The sequence below is a fragment of the Triticum urartu genome, chromosome 3A (genome assembly GCF_056163025.1).
Source record: "Triticum urartu cultivar PI428250 chromosome 3A, HENAU_Tu73, whole genome shotgun sequence".
Classification (NCBI taxonomy): Eukaryota; Viridiplantae; Streptophyta; class Magnoliopsida; order Poales; family Poaceae; genus Triticum; species Triticum urartu.
In genome coordinates, this window is record NC_141875.1 from 297,853,614 (window position 1) to 297,874,749 (window position 21,136).

Here is a 21,136-nt window from a genome sequence, read left to right on the forward strand (position 1 = left end):
TTTTTTAGCCCGGTGAGGTTATGCCTATCACGCTAGGCCTGATGGTCATCTTCTCGCGTTGGGGCATGCCCCCTTGATCCATAGATTGGTCTGGCTGGGCCTACTCTATTGTCCAGGTCTTGTCGTAGGTCGTGGGTGTATCCTGGAGCCGTTGTCTCTCTGCCTCTACGGCGAGGTGGTGCGGGTTGGTGTTCGGCGTAGATGGCCGCTTTATCTCGCCCACGTGGTGGCCGGTCTGGTTCATCAGCGCGGTCATGTCTTAACGGTATTGGCTTGAGGGCCTCGCCATCAAATTGTGGTAGTAGCCGATGATTCGGGTAACTCTTTGTTGGGCGTCGGAGGCCATATTCTTCGGTAGCTAGGACCTGAGTCCATCTGTCATTGAGTGTATCCTGTTCGCCTTGGAGCTATTGCTGCTTATTTTTTAGGCTTCTCAAAGTGGCGATTAGTTGGCACTTAAAACGCTCCTCCTCGAGGGGTTCCTCTAGGACGATGAAATCTTCGTTGCCGAGGCTGACATCATCCTCAGACACCGGTAGATAGTTGCTATCTTCTCAATCCTCGTTATCAACCAGATTGTCGGGGTTAACTTGCCCCTCCTCCCCATCATCCTGTTCAGATGCAGGATCGACGGGGGCTTCGGGGTCTTCGGCGTTCTCTAGAGTGTTATTGTCTGCGGTGCCGGTATTACTGGCGCCGATGCTTCGGTGGTGCCTCGGCAGGTTTTTCCTCAACCGGATCCTTCCTACCTTCGCCATCATCCTCTTTGGGTGTATCCACCATATACACGTCGTATGTGGAGGTGGCCGTCCAACTTCCTGTAAATGGCGGGTCTTGGCCTTGTTCGTCTCCGACATCGTCGTCCATGCCGTCGATGTCTTAAGAGATGCAATCCATCATGTCGGTTAAGTCCTCGACGGTGGCTATGAAGTGGGTGGCGGGTGCGACGTAAAATTCCCTGCTCTCAGACCCTAATCCAGGCTGGGCGTATTTCGACGGTGATCCCTCTGTAATGGTGAGGGATCACATTAAGTCTAGAGCCTCGTTTAAGAGCAAGGTTTAGACGGGGAAATGAGAGTCCGTGGAGCTAGCCAGGGAAAAAGCCTCCTGGCCATGCTCACTTGGCGTGGACTTCGAGAGTTTGGAGCTAGAGTCCGGGGTGAGTCCAGCTTTCCAACGATAAGGGGAACCCCGTCTGACTCCGGGCTTGCTGAGGACACAATTGCCTCTGGATCTTCGGTAGTGAGCTTCATAGCAGACAGCCCAGCGGGGTCCAAACTCCCATCTTCGGACCTGACAGTTTGCTCTAGATCTAAGGCCAGAGTGGTGGTCGAGGCCGCGAACCCTTCGAAGAACAAGTCTCCTCGGATATCAGCGACATAATTCAGGTTCCCAAAACTGATCTGATGACTAGTGGCGTAGATGTGATCTGTTCGAGGTGGCCAATTGAGTTGGCACGCAGAGCGAAGCCGCCGAACACAAAAATTTGACTAGGAGGAAAGTTTCCCCTGAAACAACATCGTTGTTGATGATCGAACGAGCGATCGAACCTTTTGTCGACGACATAGTGGAACTCTCAATGAAAGCACCAATGTCGGTGTTAAAACTGGCCGATCTTGGGTAGGGTGTCCCGAACTGTGCGTATGAGGTTCAAAGGTAATTGGAGACAAGGGGGAGACGATGTTTACCCAGGTTCGGGCCCTCTTAATGGAGGTAAAACCCTACGTCCTGGTTGATTGTATTTGATGAGTATATGGGTTACAAGAGTTGATCTACCTCAAGATCGTAATGGGTAACCCCTAGATGTCTTGCCTATATGAATTATGATAGCGTCTATGGATTAACCCCTTTGATTCATATAGATATCGGAGGGGCCTAGGGTTGTACAGAGTGAGTATACAAAGAAAGGAACTATGCATTCAGATGCCAAACTTGCCATCCACGCAAAGGAGAGTCCCATCCGGGCACGGGGGAAGGCCTTCTAGCTTGTATCTTCACGGCCCATCAGCCCGACTTGCAACACACGGACCAGACTCTTGAGGATCCCTTAGTCCAGGACTCCCTCACCTGCTACCTCCCCCGGCACTCGCCCCCGACATGGCGCTCGCCCCTGTCCCGGCTCTCGCCCCCGACCCGCAGACCCCGGCGACCTCGCCCTCGCCCCGACCCCGGCAACCTCGCCGTCGTCCCCGATCCCCCGACCTCGGAGACCTCGACCTCGCCCCTGACCTCCCAACCTCAGCCGTCGTCGGCCCTGCCTCCTCGCTCCTGCACCCTTTGTAAGCCCCCCACCGCTCCTCCTCTCTCTGCTAGCTAGGGTTCTTTGGTTAATTTAGTTAGGTTTTAATTAGGGCAGTAGGTTAATTAGGTTATCTATTTAGTTAAAAGAAAAAACAGAATTGATTATGTAGGTTTCTTGCAATTTTTAGTTTTATCAATTGTTGGTATTTAAATTTTATAGTGCTAGTTAGTTAATTAGAATAAGTATGAAATCTAGGACAGATTAGTTAAAGCAATCGTTGCTATTTAAATTTTTTAGTTTAAGAAATTGTTCCTATTAAAAAAATAGAATTAGTACGAAACTTATTTAAAGCAAAAAATATTAGTTTCAAATTTAGGTAGGCTGAATTTAGTTCCAAATATTGTGAAGAAAAATGACTTGTGCTATGTGGACATGTGATATTTGGAATTTTTTTAGTGTCAAATTTAGGTAGGCTGAATTTTTTTAGTTGCAAATCACTCTTTCTTCCTTCTATATGTAACTTTGAAGTGGACATGTGATATGTGGACATGTGATTTGGACATGTCATATTTGGAATTTGGACATGTCATATTTGGACGTGTGATGTTTTGGACATGTCATATTTGGAAAATGATGATTATGTCGAGGGTAAATGATCCGAGTGGCCTATGTTTCGCCGGAATGTTTATTCATTTCCGTTCCGTTGAATTTCAGGCGCTCAATATGTCCACTTTTAAGCAAAGGTCATGCCGTAATTTTCCGTGAATTTTGGCATGACTTGTGCTGGAAAGTAGGCATATCGAGTGCTCAGATTTGCTGGGAAACAACATTCCGGCAAACATAGATATTTTTTATGTCATTTCTCATTTTTTATAGTTTTATAATTAAATGAGGAGTCTTAATCATAGGAAACATGTAGAACAACGAAGAAACCGGGCCTTCTGACCAAGATGCACACGAGATGGATTATGAGGGTGAACACAAGTACCTCAACTTTTTGTCTGCTAAGAATAGTCAAGGTTTGCAGGTCGGCCTCGATGATGGTACAGATGCCGACATCAACACCGATGGCACCGGCAACGATGGCGGCGCCGAGACCGGCAGGGAAGGTACTGGCACCGATGGCGCTACCAAAAAGAAGAAGCAGATGAAGCAGATGATATGAAAACCTAAAAAACTGGGCATCGGATGACTGGTGATCACAAAGATGGCCCCTGGCAAGTTTGTGACATTAGAGCCGGAAGAACCTCGCAAGTGCTATGGGAACCAAGTAGGATGCATCCTACGGGAATGCACGAGCATCAACGATGATGACTTAAGGAGTAAAGAACATTTGAGATAGTTGCTCCTGACGAAGTTGCACAAGAGATTCAAGTTCCCCAAGCGGGATGATAGCATAGAACAACCATGGGATGATCCGAAGATGAAAAAGATTTACAATAACACCATGGGCATGTTCAGCAATGATTTGGCCTCCTGGAAAGGGAGGGTGAAACAAGCTATTGAGGCTGATGAACCCTTGTCCAAGATTCTGAAGGAAAATCCGACACTCACGGAAGTGGAGTGCGAAAAGTTCAAGGACACTTGTGCTACCGAGGCAGCCATGGCTAAGGCCGCAAAATTCAAGAGCCTTCCGCAAGGGAACATGGGGAAGCATTGCCTCGAAAGCCATGGCTACCTTGGCAAAAGGCCCATATGGGATAAGGAGGACACGGAACGTGATGCCGCGGGTCTCCCAGACCCCTTCGCAAAGTTCACCAACCCCTTGAAGCGTGACTTCATCAGGGCCCGCTACAAGTGGGACAACGGAAAGAAATTTTTTTACACGGATCAGATCACGAGGCAATTGTAGAATACTGGTAATTATTCATTTACCACCTTACATTTAGCTCCTGATCAAGTCGACTACACATTCATAAATGGTTCACGTTCCTTCTGCAGGAGAAGCAACACCAGCTTGCAGCTGAAAGCCCTACTTCGCTAATGAGGCCCAAGTGGGACACCCCTCTCAACCAGGCCTTGAACGAACTTAAGGGACTCCCTTTGGCCAGCTGCTAAATTATGGACATCTCCGACGCCACGTGGAAGGTGCTTTACAACGAGGGCCCGGAGGCCAAGAAGAAGAAAAAGAAGTTTAGTCAGGTGGACATCGATGAGAAGGTGAAGCTTGCGTTCGAGAAAAAAGCAGCCGAGGACATGAAAAAAGCACCCGAGGAGAAAAATGAGTTGCTACAGCAGGCAGTCGATGCAACTGTACATGCCTGCAGAAATGGTTTCGCTACTAACTTGATCCCGGCTATCATCAACTGGATGAAGGAAAATCCAGACAAGACAGTAGATGATTTCCCCATGCCCAGTTTTGTCGAGAGCAACTCGATGAACAAGACCACCGCACCATCACCTGCTCACGCAACCAGGCCTACTCCCGCACCCGCACCCGCTCATAGCAGCCCGTTCATGCTCTCTGGTGCACTAGGCGGGCCTTCATCTTTGGCTGAGCTCGACGCCCTCATGGTAATTACATGTCGCACCAACATATATCTAGACTATTGCATTTTCGTTGCCTTTCGGATGTTTTACTCCACATACATGTGTTTGCAGGCCAACGAAACCCCATGCACCGTACTCTACATGATCAAAGGCTAGAAGGTGGACGTGGGAAAGGGGGTGACAACGAAGCCCTTGGAAATCACGTTCCACGGCCAGCCGATTCCCGGTGGGCACCTCAGGGTTACCTTGTCGAGTGTGAAGCTGGGGCACGAGGATTTGCATCCTATAGTACGGCTAGGGGGATAGGACGACGAGACCCTGCTATGGATTGGAAGCTACAATGGTTGGGTGTTGCTATGGCTGAAGAATCTTCTTCGTCTACAGCCGGCCGAGAGCACAACAATAACCACACATCAACAAGCCGGTATGAACACCACCACCCCGCCTACGCAATTACCAGTGCCTGTAGTGCCTGGTGAGAGCGGTGGACGACGGGATGAAGGGGATCCAATAGTGGCTGATGTAATCGCCCCCGTAGAACCAAGAATGGTTGATGAGATGGAGGAGGACCCAATGAGATTCCTCAATAGAGGCGCCTATGACGGTGACTTAGATATAATGAGTCGGTCATATGACGAATCGACCTATCAGCATGCTGATGATGATATGGATGATCTCCCTGGGCAGGAACGTCCTAGAAAGGATTGCAAGAAGTCTCTCTTTATGCAATCCTCAGAGGACAGACCTGAAGATGTCGCCTCAACACAGGCTCAAATAGCCGGGGGTCGTACAGTGCTTAGCCCGACAACACTGGGGCAAGGGTTAAGGAAGGGTCTGGAAGGTCAGCCCAAGAAAAAGGAGAGAAATAGATCGGAGAAGATAGGCTCAGCTGCCTACAAACAAGCCAGAGCACATAGCAGCCAGACTGCGGTTTTTGAAGAGCGTGTACTCGTCAAAGGGTGCGGCCATGTTCCATGTCACGGGTGAGCCGATGCTACCACCGAAACTGCTAGAGGCACTATCAGGGGATCTCAGGAGACTGCACGACCATGTTCTATTGACTGAGAAAAGACTACTAGCCTCGAAGGATCTAGGATATGTGACATACACGGCTCATGTGCCTAAGGGGAAGTGCTACATCGACACATGGCCCATGGAGGTGTTCTTCCTGCGGTTTGACCATATCTTCGAGATGTTTCTGACAAGGCGGCTCGATTTTACAACCGTCCGCCTTTTTGTGCTACATATGAGCTCCTTCATTAAGAGAGAATAGGTCTCGCAAATCTGTGTGGTGGATCCATACTACATGCATGAGTCCATCTTAATCTCAGTGACTTTGAGCATAAAACTGCTAAGGAGTACCTCGAAAACTTCATGGTACAGAATAAGGACCAGGAAATTGTCCTCCTGCCTTATCATCCAAAGTAAGTCAGTGCTAGACAACCCTTTCGTACATTTAAATCATTCCTTCTCACTCATATGGAGAATAATTTGAGGTGTTTTTCCCTGCAGCAACGGGGCACCATCCTTATCGTTATTTACCCGCATGTCTCCCACGCTGTGTATTTTGACCCAACCAGAAACTATGAGAAGAAGGACTACACCCACATAAGGAATATTCTAGATGATGCTCTCCAAGGCTTGAGCTTGAGGGCTGGCCACCTGTAGATCAGGAAACAAAGGAGCAAGAAGATGGGTTTCTCGCATAAAACTAAATTCTGCTGCATCCATGTCCCAAAATCAGGCAAGAACGATGGATTCTACCTCCTCCATCTCATGATGGAGTTCAGAACGGATCACCAAAAGCTTTGCATGATAAGCATAAACGATGATCATATCCACAAGTGGGTAGAATCTCATGGGGAAGCGGATTATAAACTTAGAGATGACTTCTTTCGCATCCAGAGGGACATTGCGACCATCATCATGAAAGAAGTCATCGATGAGAAGGGGATGTTTCACCATGGCCCTACATCACGAGCTGATGTCCGAACTCGCATAGGCATGCAACGTCAGGACCTCACGCAATTCAGGAAGCTAGGGTCCATCCTCGATGATATGGAAGGACTGCACTTCTAGTGATTTACGATGCCAATGATGATGATATGTGTCGGTTGAACTTGTATAGTTTCTGTAGCGATGAAACTTTGTTATGTCCACGGTCCCAGCCGAACTTGCGTAACGCTACTTTGTTAGTTTGGGTACAATGACCTGCGTACTTCTAGTTAATTAGTTTGCGTACGATGAAACTGCGTTCATTATTTGTATGTTTACTGTATGTTGCATCTAGTTGCTAACCCTTTTTTTTCGTGTTGCTCAAGTATATTTTGTTGCATATATGATTGTACATTCTCTTGATGAAGATGCATCTGTAATAGGTACCTAGATTCTTGATGGCGAGGAAGCAGTGCTATGTCATGTACAAAGGGAAGGTTCCAGGAGTGTACGACGAGTGGCCTGAGTGTCAGGCGCAAGTGGAGGGGTCTCGGGCATCAGCCATAAAGGCTTCAAAAGCATACAAGAAGAAGAAGCTAGTTACTTGAGGTTCACACTAGTGCGAGAGAGGACTCATAACCGCCGCCTCATGTACTGCATAGTTCCGCTATCACTCATAGTGATAGCTCTTCTCGTGTATATCATTGTTTAGATGGATGACGATGTAGTTTGCAAGTATTCGAGACTTGTATTGCTATTTTTGAGATGATGATGAGACACCACTTTGTGTTGGATGATGATTATGATGATGACATGATTTGATGAGACTATTTGTATGTACATGCTATGATTACATTTGTATCTGTACGATATGCTAGAAATTATTATATAAAGCCCTAAACAAAATTCAGCAACACAAAATATGGAGCAGAAAAAAAATCAGAAACTAATAACAATAGCGCGGGATATGGCTTTACCAGCAGCGAGGTCTTAGAAGTAGCGCTCTTTGTAGTAGGGCGCTATAGCCGCCGCCTCATACTACCTAGCTCAGAAAATATGAGTGAAGCACATAGAGTATTCTAAGAAATTCATAATTAATGTGTGTCCCTCTCAAAAGGTGTGTCCAACAAGGATAATTGTGGAAAACTAAAACTAAAAAATTAAAATACTCATATAATAGAAGATGCTCCAAGCAAAACAAATATCATGTGATGAATAAAAGTATAGCCTCAACTGATTTACCAATAGATTGTAGACAAAAGAGGGGATGCCATCCAGGGCATCCCAAAGATTAGATGCTTGGTTGTCCTTGTATATTACCTTGGGGTGCCTTGGGAATCCCCAATCATATGCTCTTGCTACTCTTTATACTGCGATGCATCGAAACTTCACCCAAAACTTGAAAACTTCACAACACAAAACTCAACAAAGAACTCATGATATTCATTTGTATAATAAAGCAAATCACCACCTTTAGGTACTATTGTGAACTCATTCCAAATTTATATTTGTATTATATATATATTGTATTCTAACTTCTCCATGGTTCATACCCCCCCCCCCCCCGATACAACCCATAGATTCATCAAAATAAGCAAACAACGCAATGAAAACAAAATCTGTCAAAAACAGAATAGTCTGTACTAATCTAGACATTAGCCATACTTCTGTAATTCGAAAAATATCTAAAAATTAGGACTTCATGGGACATTTGTATATCAATAAAGTGTACAAAATTCAGAATTTTATCACGCTCTAGCAAATTTTAACAATTCAGCTACTGGACGAAAAGTTTCTGTTTTCTCACAGAATCAAATCAACAATCTTCCAACTCATCCCAAAGGTCTTACTTGGCACAAACATTAATTAAAACACCAAAACACAATCATAACAGAAGTATAATTGAATATTTATTGAAAAACAGAAGCAAAAAGAAAAACATAAAATAAAAAAAAATTGGGTTGCCTCCCAACAAGTGCTATTATTCTATGCCCCTAGCTAGGCATATTGCAAAGATCTAGGTATTGTCATCTTTGGTGTACAATTCCTTTCTAATCAAATCTTCCAAGACTTTTATTAGTAAATCTCTTTTCTCATGTTCTTTGTTTTTAGTGGGAGAGCTTAATGCATGGAAAGGACTTCGATTAGTAATTTTGACATTCATAATTTCGTACTCAGGATCATCACTGTAAACATGTTCATTTGAAACATGTATCTCACTTTTAATAGGTTCTATAGACATCTCTTCAATCGATTCTTTATTGAACCCTTCATTAATTCCCCTAGTGACCCTATCAAAATTATCACAAGCATCAATGTATAAAGCTTAGATAACTTCCGCATAAGGGAATCTTTTTCTTAGATTACTACTAAAAGAAACATAATCTTTAGATTCCAACCCATGTAAGGTTTCCTTATCATAAAGAATTTCTTCTATTGGGGATGCTCAAAATTTATATTATAGTAAGTAAAGATATCTCTAGCCTCTCAGATTATATAATCAATACTACAAAAAAATACACTTCCGTGATGACACGTGTTTGTTAGAGTAGGTCACGTTTTCTGTCATGCATGTACATCCATGAAGATTTTATGACAGAATCAAGATAGTCATAGCTGTGCTATCGTAGAAGTGTTCCATGACAATACCAAAATTATCATCACGGAAGTGTCCACTTCCATGACGATAAATGGCACGTCATGGAAGTGCTTTCGTCAAGGGTAACCGACACATGGCCTCCACCGTAATGGGTTGCCGTTAAGATATCGTGTTCTGGTTTAGATCCGATAATCCGTTAACAGCCCGAACCAATGGGGATTTTCCATGTGTATCCAATGGAGGAGACATTCCTATGATACGTCAACATGTGGCAGGGCCCAAGAGAGGCCCATATAGGTTAAAAAGGCCGTCCTAGTCAAAGACCCGTAGTATTTACTCAGATACTAGTGGGCCAGCCCACTAACGGCCTGCTTAAACATGGCCCATTTATGGCCCAAAGCCAGATCTGGCCCGTTAATTGTTCGCCGAGTATTTGGGCCCAATTACAGCGCAGTGACATTTCAGCCTCTTAGAGGCCCGATGTAGACATGGGCCCATATCAGCCTCGTGTGTATTTAGGCCTAGGAATGGCCCGTGCTGCCCATGGGCCATATATGGTCCGACGCGATATCCGGCCCACTAATGGCCCGTGATCAAGGTGGCAATAGTTCAGCCCAACGTGATTTTGGGCCTGTTGAAGGCCCATCGTATAATTCGCCTCGTTGATGCATGTACTAAGCTTTTGGCCTCTTAAAGGCCCATGACATTAGTGGGCCAACTAAGGTCCGAGAAATGTTTCGGCCTGGTAATGGCCCATCATATAACTGGGTCAATAATGGCCCGGTCTACATTTCATCCTGCTAAAGGCCCGTAGACGACTATTAAAAATTGAGGACCGACATACATTTCAGCCTACTAAAGGCCCATGGTATCTTCTGGGACACAACAGGCAACAGAATATTCAGCCTGTTAATGGCCCAAAGCTACATGGGCCCAACTAAACTTTGGGCCAAATGTAGGACCATGTAAGTTGTGGGTCTGGCGCAAAGTGTGAAGGGCACCAATGGCCTTTCAGGCCCAAGAAACATGCAGGTCGGCCCAATTGTGTCCCGCTAAAATGCAGGCCTGTTAGAGGCGAATGTTTTGGCCCAGTCGACTACATCAAATTTTCATCGTTTTTTAAGATATCGAATGATGGCATATACGGTAACTAGTACGAATTAAGAACAAACCTACTATATACAATAAAGTAATTACGGCATAGTAACTTAGAATAAACCTACACTATGCAATAAAGGATTTATGGTATATTACATCCACTTGGCATCGAAGTTCGCCACCAGTGGTCATATAGCGCCATGAAGAAGCAGATTACAAAAATTGGGCGCCATTGCAGCGTAACGAAATAACACTGAACCAAGACCACTTCCAAGAAAGTTCAAGAAAGGTTAGCCTTGCGTGGGAGCTGCTGTGCAAGCTGGTAAGCAAGGCTGTGAGACCGGCCTAGCATGTCGGTCATAGCTTCCAGGTGTAGCTGTTTAGCAATGAGTTTCTCATTAGTGTTCTCTGCGATCTTCATTAGATATAGGACTTCAAGTCGTAGTTGAGTTGCAGAATGCCTTTCTACTTGAACTTGGGACTAAAGAAGTCGAAATAATTCATACAGTGAATTTTGTGAGCTTGTATGACTACTAGTCTCAAGTAGCTTGAACACTGCAACTGGACATGACTTTCGGGTTGTCTCGCTATCTTCAAGATGTACTGCCTTCTTTGCTACAATATATGTTGGGTTTCTCTCATAGCCTTCAGCAGACTTGTGCATGCCATTAGGCATATCACCCCGAAACCAGCAGAGAGACGACAAGTTTTGCATGTGTATAAACAAACATGGTAACTATGATGTCAATTCCATCCAATTTCAAAAAATAAAATAAAGAGTTGGTTCTAAATATCAATAGCATAATTTGGCATTGTTCATAATGCAGGAGCTTCACCACACTACTAGATTACCATGTCAACAAAACAAGCATAGATGAAGTGCAAAGACAATCATTGTATCTATTTTGGTTAATGTGCATGGCATGTTGTTCATATCATCAGCCACATAAGTAAGATAAAAACAGGAGATGACAAGGTGCAAACATGGGCTACTTCACCACACACTATATTATAGATCGACAAAACAAGCATAGATATAGGGAGTATGAGAAAATTAAATAGCAATTGAGGATAATGGCTTTAGAAGGACTAACTTACATTAACAGTTACACCGGCTTTATAATGCCCTTCTCCATGTCAAGGGAAGGATAACTCAAGAATTTTAGCACATAATCTTCTCCATAAGCATTGCCTATACTCTAAATTTTCTAGATTAATTATAGATATGACAATACTGGAAGGGATAGAGGTTATTGAAGATAAGATGCAGATTGATGCTACATAATCAACTACCAATCCCTGTAAGTACAAACGATATAGGACAAAATGTAGTGACAAGAGCAATGGGCTACACTTCTGCATGGGCATTGTTTGTGTATTCAACTTATTGGTAAGATTAAATATAGATCTAATAATTTTTTAGTAAATGATGGGCAAGGGAGATAAGATGCAGAATGCTACACAATGAACCAATCCCTCCTTCCCATAATATAAGAGTGTTTTGTACACTGATGTACCGTACAAAACGCTCTTATATTATGTGACGGAGGGAGTATCTATTAATGTAAGTATAGTGATAGACGATGTTCAGTCCTTACAAGAGGACTGCAGAGCTAAGACTCTTCAAAAGGATTGGGTTGATTCTAAATTTATGTAAGAGTGTATGCGGATATTATAAGGTCCACCAAATGGAGGATAACGAGGGAGATAAGATGTAGAATGCTACACAATGAACCAATCCTTCCTTTCCCATAATATAAGAGTGTTTTGTACACTGATGTACCGTACAAAACGCTCTTATATTATGTGACGGAGGGACTATCTATTAATGTAAGTATAGTGATAGACGACGTTCAGTCCTTACAAGAGGACTGCAGAGCTAAGACTCTTCAAAAGGATTGGGTTGATTCTAAATTTATGTTAGAGTCTATGCGGATATTATAAGGTCCACCAAATGGAGGATAACGAGGGTAACATGTGTAGTGATACTACATAATAAACCAGCTATGAATGTAAGTATGGTCATATAGGGCAAGAGGTACTCACACGAGCAATGAAGTGTGCAGTATACTTGCGAGATTCTATGATCCCTTCAGAATGAATGCACTTCTGCAAAAAGTTTTCGTACAAGTGAGATAGTAAGGCACATTCAGAAATGTAGTTCAAATTGTGATGTGATATCATACACAGGACCTTATGCAGCAGACGAGACCAATGTGTAACAAGATTATTCCAGTCACTATCTAATAAATGTAGCACCGAAGACTTTACAAAAATTTCATTTAGAGGCATGCCATCAAAGTGCGCTTGCCTCAGGTATGAATGATACTTCATCAACGAGTGCTAGAAAAGCATAACCAACCCTTGCTCGTCTTGACTATCCAGTTTGGTCCTCACCTATTTAAAAGAATGAAATCTTGTGTCTTCTGTCAGCAGAAACATATGCAGTAATTACCATGAATAACATTAGTAAATTACTTACGCGTGAGTTGCGGAGGAAGATTGGAAATTGTTCCTTGTCGGAGGTATAATCTTTCCATGATGGAAAGATGCGCATAAAGTTCCTAACAACAATATAAGCTTCGTCTGCTAAACTAGGAAGTGGAACATGGGTCCTATTTGCTGCAATTGGGGCTCTTTCTCTTTCGAAATGGGATTTGGCAACTGGATTTGCTGTACTCTTTGCTTGAATGGGGTTTTTGTGTCATAGAGCTGGCGCTTTGCGAACTGGCACCATCATACCGTTTGCTGTAGTTGGGGTCTACTTAGTTGGGGCATCAGAGATAGCCAGTGTAGTAGGGCTAGAGTCTGCTAGAGTAGTGGCCGTGTTTTCTGGGTCTGGTGATACTGCAACTACACCTAATGGGCTATTTGATTTCTCAGGTGTCACTACCTTTTCCAAATACTTTGTTCGTGCTCCTCCGCGATCAGCAATCACCCTCTTCCTTTTGAACGTCTGATACACAGGAACAACATTTGAATGGATAAATATGGTACGATGACAGATGGAATATGTACTGAAAATGGATAGGCATGGCGTATTCACATACACGATGTGTAAAGTAAGCTAATGGCAGTGCAACAAAGTAGAAGCAATGCACAACATTAGTTGCAAGATATGTGCGACCAATATAACCTTGGAAAGTTAGAGCAAGCACCTTTATGGGTGAATAAGATAGGGTGTCTGCCTCTAACTCCGCTACTAGGGAGGTACATTGACTTTGATCTCACTCTAGCTCAGAATAATTGTCAGGATCATATTATGAGCACGACACTGTAGGTGGAGAGCGTTTGAATTGCATTGCATCCAGACTTGATTTCAGCCCCTTAATGCCAAGTTTGACAGCCATGCCATTATTTTGCTTTATTCTTTTCATGCGCGCAGGCTCATAATTATTATGATGCTATTCAGTATATGAGATTCATGAAAACATAAAAAGTTGTTAGATAATCTATGGAATACATTGGGGATTCAACTCGATGAGTGTCTCCCTACAAACCTCTGCATATACAAAGTACATCCCCCAATTGTGCTGACTAGACCACACACAGAAATACAAACCTCTTATGTCTATATAGCAAGTGGACACACATTTCAAAACTGAAGTAGGAACATTAGAATCATATCAAATTCGTATTTGAACAAATAAACTAAGGAATTATGAGTGGCATAATGTTTAGCTTCAAGGGTGGAGTGCTGGTAGTGCGACACAAAGCAAGTAGGCAGATTGTATTCAATGTAAAAGATCATAGTCTTTGCAAAAGGTGGATATGACACTTTCTTTCTATACGATGGAAGAGATCACATAGAAAAATACTACTCACTCATGTCTGCGGTTCCAGTATTTTGAAACAGGGTGGTCCAGCCTATAAGAATATTGACAACAAATTTGACAAGGCAAGCGTAGAGGTAGTGAATCAATCATTACTTGTGAGCTTACTAGGACAAGTATGCAGAATTGTAACTGCAGTAAGAGACCGTCCAAAATCTGAATCAAGAAGTTGGTCTAGCACTTATTGTTTGCAACTAATCGACGTGAATAATTGGATATCATATCGTGTGAGTAAGAAAGATAGGTAAAATTGTCAACAAACCTGGCTTGCGGTAGTAATCTGGGTCAATGTCACTATGACCAATAATCCAACATGACTAGTGTCTGTTCGAAGGGCCAGAATTTTGAAAACCTCTGAACTTTACATGTACTAAAGATTACTGAAATATCCGAACCATTAAGTGTAGGTTGCACTCAGTACACAACAAACCCTAATGACAGTCATGGCTAATGACTAATGAATCAATTACAAAATGGGTGATGAGTTGTGGCTGCTGAGTGTTGAGAATGTATCTCAGGATAAATCGGGTTGGCTTAGTGGGTAGTCCATGCCAGAGCCCCGAACGGACTGGGAAGGTAGGCACGGCAGCGCGCTAGGGTAGTGGTAACACTGTTGGGCGAGCTGCTCCTGACCTCCAGTTAGTCTGGCGTCTCCACCTAGAGTCATGTCGTCCAGGGACGGTAAATCACCAGCGAGGCAGGCGGCTGGGGGCGATTAGAGATTAGAAGCACAGCAGAACAGAGGGGAATCAGGGTCTAGGCTGACCCAAAATTCCAGGGTGGATCATGGCCCACCATGGGCACCCTATAGATCCACACCCCAGTGGCGTACATGCATTCTCGAAACTAAATTAGGAACATTTAGTTGACCAATTAAATAACTCTATTTTAATAATATCGTAGTCATATTTGAACAACTAAGCTTGTTTAGCTTCATGGGTGGAGCAGTGCTATTATGACATGAAGCACGTAGGCTGATCATATATTGATCATAAAGGGGGGAAATCCTAAGCAAGATCAATTAAACCCTATTATGACCGCGCCATGGCAGATTTGAAGCTGCAAACCGCAGAAATGTTATTTAGCAACCATTGTTTGCTTTGAACTAAGAACAAAATTCTAAGAGCTGGAAAGAAAGTACAGTAACCAAGTTACGATCTATTTTCTAGTTGAGATCAAAAAGTTGAACAGATATGAAGTAGAACCACCTCACTTGCGGTGCCGTGTAGGCATCGGGGGTGCGATGGCTGTCAGTGACATTGAAGCAGATCTATTGTCGGCGTTCTGGGAATGGGGGTACCCAGACTTGCCTGCCTGCGGCCCACGGCGTGGCTCCATTGGCGGCCTGGTACGGCCCAGCTTCGGCATCAACAACTCAAGACTCTCGTGAGGGGCCAAGACTCGCGAGGCGGACGACGCCAAGACCTCCGCAAGGATCAGCCACGTCAGGCGGGCTCCCGAGGAGCAGAGATTTCCATGCAAGCCTCACCTCACGAGGTTTGGATGACGTGAGCCATGATGACCAAGGCCAGGCGGGCGCGAGTGGGCGCAGAGTACTCGTTTCCTATTTGGTGCTAAGGAGGCAAGCGTAGGCGCGGAGTCCCGAGGAATCAGCCAAAGGTTTCTATTCTGGTGCAACAAGACCAAGACCACCAAGACGGTAGGATGGAGGTCATCGACGAGACCACCATGGCGTCACCACTGGAGGCTTTTGCAGGCGAAGAGTACTTTTGTCAGGATAGCATGTACTAGTTGTCTCCCTTCGAATTTGGCAGTTGTGGGATCCCTTCCTTCCTTCATTTGGGAAGAGGACCAAGGCCACTATAAATAGGACCTAGCCACCACCATAGAGGGGATCCATTCCACCCTGACCAACTCACCAGCTCACTTGAGCTCAAGAACACTCCTCCTCCTCAGGTAGTTCTCCATTGTACTAGTTCATCCTCAGCCCATCGAGGCCAATCCACCACAAAGCAGGAGTAGGATTTTACACCGCAAGGTGGCCCGGACCTGGGTAAACTGCCGTGTCCCCTTTCCTTTGAGTTCGTCGAGCTAGGACATGAGATTGGCAAGTAGGAAGATTGAGGAGGTTGACATCTTCGCACCCACCCTAGAGTTCGAACCTCTCAAGGGTATGCGGAACCCGAAATCCGACATTTGGCGCGCCAGGTAGGGGTGCGTAGAAGATCCACCGTTCTGTCGGCTGCACTCCACTGCCGGCTCTCATGGCAGACGCTCCTCCATCGACCGGATCGACGCATGCCTTCGGAGGAGCCGAGGGCCTCCGAGCTTTCATCCCCGCCCTACGGCAGGTGAAGTGGCCGCCCAAGTTCAGGCCGGAGCTGCCGCCCCAATACGACGGCGCGACGGTCCCAATAGGTTTTCTCCAGGCGTACGAGGGGGCTGTGTTGTCGGCCGGCGGCGATCACAAGGTCATGGCCAACTGGCTTGCAATGGCCCTCGCAGCCGTGCCGCGTGCCTGGCTGCTCAGCCGGCCAGGATCTTTGGTGGCCTCCTGGGAAGAACTGTTCGACCTCTTTGTCACACGCTTCGCATCATCGGCGCCCCATGCATCGCGGCCCTCCTTGGAGGTTGGCAGGCGCCGCCCTTGGACCACCACGTCAAGTAGTTCTTTCGCCAGGTGGGTGTGCCCGCATGTGACCGGGGGTCCCCTGGGCAGGGTGGCACCCAAGCAGACCTCACCTTCGACTCAAAGGACCACCCCGCGGCCATCACGGGCGTCGACACGCTCCCGATGCTCTGCACCCCAACCATCCACAATGTGGCAGTCACCAACACCCTGACGGTGGAGCTGGCCTCAATGTGCTCTATATGGTGGCATTTGGCTAGCTTCACGTGCCTCATGGCCGGCTCCGCCCCACCAAACCCTTCTCCGGGGTCATCGACGGCTCCACCTGCCCCCTGGGGCAGATCCGCCTCCTGGTCACCTTCGGCACCCGCCACAACTACCACACCGAGCTTATCGACTTCGACATCGCCCGCATCGGCCTTCCTTATAACGCCATCCTCGAGAACCCAGCCTTGGCCCAGTTCATGGCAGCAACCCACCCTGCCTACAATCTCATGAAAATGTCGGGGAGAAGCGGCATCCTCACTATGGCGGGAGATACCAAGGAAGCGTTGCTAGCCCTCAAGCTCGCTTTCAGGGTCGTGGCGGCTACGCGACCAAGTGAGGAAGGAGCCCCAGTGTCTCCGGGGGCCGCACCAGCAAACAAGAAACAACTATTGTCCCAAGATCACGTCGAGACAAAGTAGCTGTTGACAAAGACGGGGCGTCGGGTGCCACCTTCACCATAGGTGCTGGTCTCCCCCCAGATCAAGAGGAGGCATTGGTCCGCTTATTGCGCAAGAACAAGGATGTGTTCGCATGGGAGCGAAAGGATCTGGTTGGGATCCCTAGGGGGATAATCGAGCATCACCTGAAGTTATGCCCTAACATGCGCCCGGTGAAGCAAAGGGCGCGGAGGCAGTCCACAGAGAAGCAGGCGTTCATCATCCAGGAGACTCGCATACTACAAGACGCTGGTGTCATTCGGGAGGTGCAGTACCCGGAATGGCTCGCAAATTCGGATGTCGTCCCCAAGAAGGGCAGGAGGGAGCACATGTGCGTCGACTTCACCAACCTCAACAAGGCTTGCCCTCAAGACCCCTTCCCGCTTCCGCGCAATGATCAGATCGTCGACTCCGCCACTGTATGCTACCTCCTGTGTTTTCTGGATGCCTTCTCGGGCTACCACCAAATGAAGATGGCGGTGCAGGATGTTGAGAAGACAACATTCCTGATCCCATGTGAGGTGTATTGCTACACCTACATGCCATTCGGACTGCATAATGCCGGAGCAACTTTGCAGCGGCTGATGCACATCGCTTTGGGCCAGCAGCTCGGGAGGAACGGTGAGGCCTACATTAATGATATAATGGTGATGTCTCGGGAGGCAAGGACCCTTATTGCAGACCTGGAAGAAACATTTGCCAGTCTGTGTAAGGTAGACCTATGGCTCAATCCGGAGAAATGTGAGTTTGGCGTCCCCTCCGGCAAACTGCTGGGCTTTCTGGTGTCGCATTGGGGAATCGAGGCCAACCCGGAGAAGGTCAAGGAAATAGAGAGGATGAGCCCGCCACAGACCCTCAAGGAGATGCGGAAGCTGCAGGGCTATGTGACCTCACTAGGGCGCTTCATCTCCATGCCGGGGGAGCGCGCCCTCCCATTCTTCAAGCTGATGAAAAAGAAGGGACTATACGAGTGGACTCTGGAGGCCGACGCGGCGTTCCAAGACCTCAAGAAGTACCTCACCAGCCCGTCGGTGATGCCAGCGCCATGCCCTCTCGAGCCCCTGGTGCTCTACCTGGCCGCCACTCCTCACTCAGCCAGGGCGGCACTGGTGGCGGTCTCGGAGGAACGCCCGGGCAAGAGCTCTCGAAGCAGCACCCCGCAGCCGGCTGGAATGTACCGGCTTCAAGATGGCGCTCCTAAGGCCTCGGCTACCACAACAGAAGACAAAGCCCCTCAGGACGGAGCTCCTGAGCCCCCGACTGCCTCAACCATCGACCAGACTCCTGAGGCCATCGGGCCTCAGGAGGTACAAGACGTCGCCAACACTTCCGCCCTCGTCGAGCACCCGGTGTACTTCATCAGCACGGTGATGTGCGATGCACGGGCACGCTACCCCATGCCACAAAAGCTCTTGCTCCCGCTTCTCGTCACCTCCCACAACTTGCGCCACTACTTCCAAGGCCAGCCCATCAAGGTTGTCTTAGCTTACCCACTTGAGAGGGTGCTCAGGAGCCCCAATGCGGCAGGGAGGGTCGCAGAATGGAACATTGAACTGCAGGCATTCCAGTTGGAGTTCAGCACCACCAGAGTCATCAAGGGTGCGGCGCTCGCCGACTTCATGGCAGAATGGACTGACATTCCTAGCCCGTAAGTGAGCGATGATCGATCTCTCTCGCCGGGAAGCGAAGTGCCAGATGACTGGGTCATGTACTTCGATGGTGCATTCGCGCGTCGGGGCGCTGGGGCTGGAACCGTGCTCATCTCGCCCACCCAGGACAAGCTCTACTACGCCGTGCAACTTTCCTTCTAGTAGGGTGAGAAGGTCTCCAACAACATCATGGAGTACGAAGGCCTGATTGCCGGGCTCAAGGCTGCGACAACCTTGGGATTAAAGCGCCTCACCATCAAAGGCGGTTCCCAACTCCTCGTCAACTTCTCCAACAAAGTATACGAGCCGAAGGACGAATAGATGGAAGGATACCTTGTAGAGGTACACAAAATTGAGAAGCAATTCTTGGGCTTTGAACTGCAGCATGTGCCACGTGACACGAATAAGGAAGCAGATGACAGCGCCAATAGGGCGTCCCGGCACCTGCCCCAGGAGCATGGCGCCTTCGAGGAGCGGCTCTTCAAGCCATCGGCAACCCCTCCTGCTACGGAGCCTACATCGGCTCAGGAGGAGCTCCCCCCAGCGCCCCTCTCAGGAGCCCCCGCTTGCGGCCCAACCTTGGGAGCACGTCTACTCCTCGTGCTTGAGCCTTAGGACGGGTGCTGGACCGAGGAGTTCAAGGCAAATCTACTTTAGGGAACCCTGCCGGAGCAGGACGAAGACGCAAAGTGCGTGGCTCGCCAGGCCACGACCTACTACATTGAACACGGTGAACTCTACTGGAAGCGGCCAAATGACGTCTCTTTGCGATGCATCTCCACAGAGCAAGGGCACGAGCTGTTGGCGGACATACACGGCAGAGACTACGGGCATCACTCTTCATCACACACACTCATGGGCAAGCACTACTAGGAAAATGATTACCAGTAGAGTGGGCACCAGCGCTACTGCTACGGCGCTACAACTATTTTGTAGCAGTAGCGCGTTTTTAGGCCAGCGCTACTGGTAAGTTCAAGTACTAGTAGCGCATTTTCAGGCCCGCGCTACTGCTAACATTTATGTTTTTTTAGCATTTTGGCGCTGTACATGTTTAAACAGATATATCTTTTATACAATAACAACTCATCATGATCTAGTCTGTTTAAATAGCATATTCATTACCACTTGTCATCGCCATCAAACAATGTTCGTCAATGAGACATCATATAACAAGTTGGTCACTAGTCATAATCACAACTCCTCCTCAACATCATCAACTCTAACACATTGTAGCACATGATAACACATTCTAGCTATGACCTACTTCTCTCATAGGACCTACTCTACCCTCTCTTAGGTTAAATATCATAAAACAAGATAGGCATTGACGCTACATTAAGGAAAATTGACACTCCATAAAAAAGAACGGAGATCATCATGTCTCCATGTCTTGGCCTACGCACAATGTTGCTTCCAAGTAGCTCTCTATGATGGTTCAAACATTTTTTGAAATCATCTATTATCATGGCTTCCTCGCTTTTAGAAATCCGGTATGGACAGGAGTGATGTGGATACTGCGGCTGACCTGGCCGTGGTGGCCGTAAGCTCATAACATTAATGCGACCTCTCATCAACATCAGATGAGGCACACAATCCATCGGGATTTTCTGTTCAAAAACATAGTAATAACTTTGTAGTTAGCAATATAGTTTAGTTTTAGAAGAGTTTATGCAAAAGATGCACGGATGTCGTAATAGTAGAAAATCTTACCATGATATCTCCATTGATGTTACTGTAGTTCAACACGTTCACTAGTGGCACGTATTGACCATAATGTGGAGGAGTTTGATAATAGCTATTGTAATTCTCAATATCAGTAAAAAAAATGCGATAAGACCATCTTGCTCCTTATAAGTTAATTATGCTTCATCATTGTAGTAGTAGGTTCTGTCTACCATTTTCCGTACATTTTTTGAAGAATGAAAATAAGCTGTCAATGGAAATAAACTGTCAAATATTTTGAAATACACAATATAAATTACTTAGTAAATATGTT

General features: G+C 46.5%; 1 protein-coding gene across 1 annotated transcript; it reads left to right on the forward strand.

Moving 5' to 3' along the window:
* The first annotated feature begins 16,422 nt into the window (after positions 1-16,422).
* Positions 16,423-19,143, forward strand: LOC147979499 (uncharacterized). The gene is made up of 3 exons (XM_087515244.1): positions 16,423-16,788; positions 16,878-17,020; positions 17,454-19,143. The coding sequence occupies exons 1-3, from the start codon at positions 16,423-16,425 to the stop codon at positions 19,141-19,143; spliced, it is 2,199 nt and encodes a 732-aa protein (XP_087371370.1).
* The last annotated feature ends 1,993 nt before the right edge of the window (positions 19,144-21,136 follow it).

Excerpts from the sequence above, each read along its gene's own strand:
- LOC147979499 (XM_087515244.1), top strand. The coding sequence starts at position 16,423 with ATGGCAGACGCTCCTCCATCGACCGGATCGACGCATGCCTTCGGAGGA. Across the intron at positions 16,789-16,877 it reads CATCGCGGCCCTCCTTGGAG|GGTGGCACCCAAGCAGACCT; the intron begins GTTGGCAGGCGC and ends TCCCCTGGGCAG. Across the intron at positions 17,021-17,453 it reads ACGGTGGAGCTGGCCTCAAT|ATCACGTCGAGACAAAGTAG; the intron begins GTGCTCTATATG and ends TATTGTCCCAAG.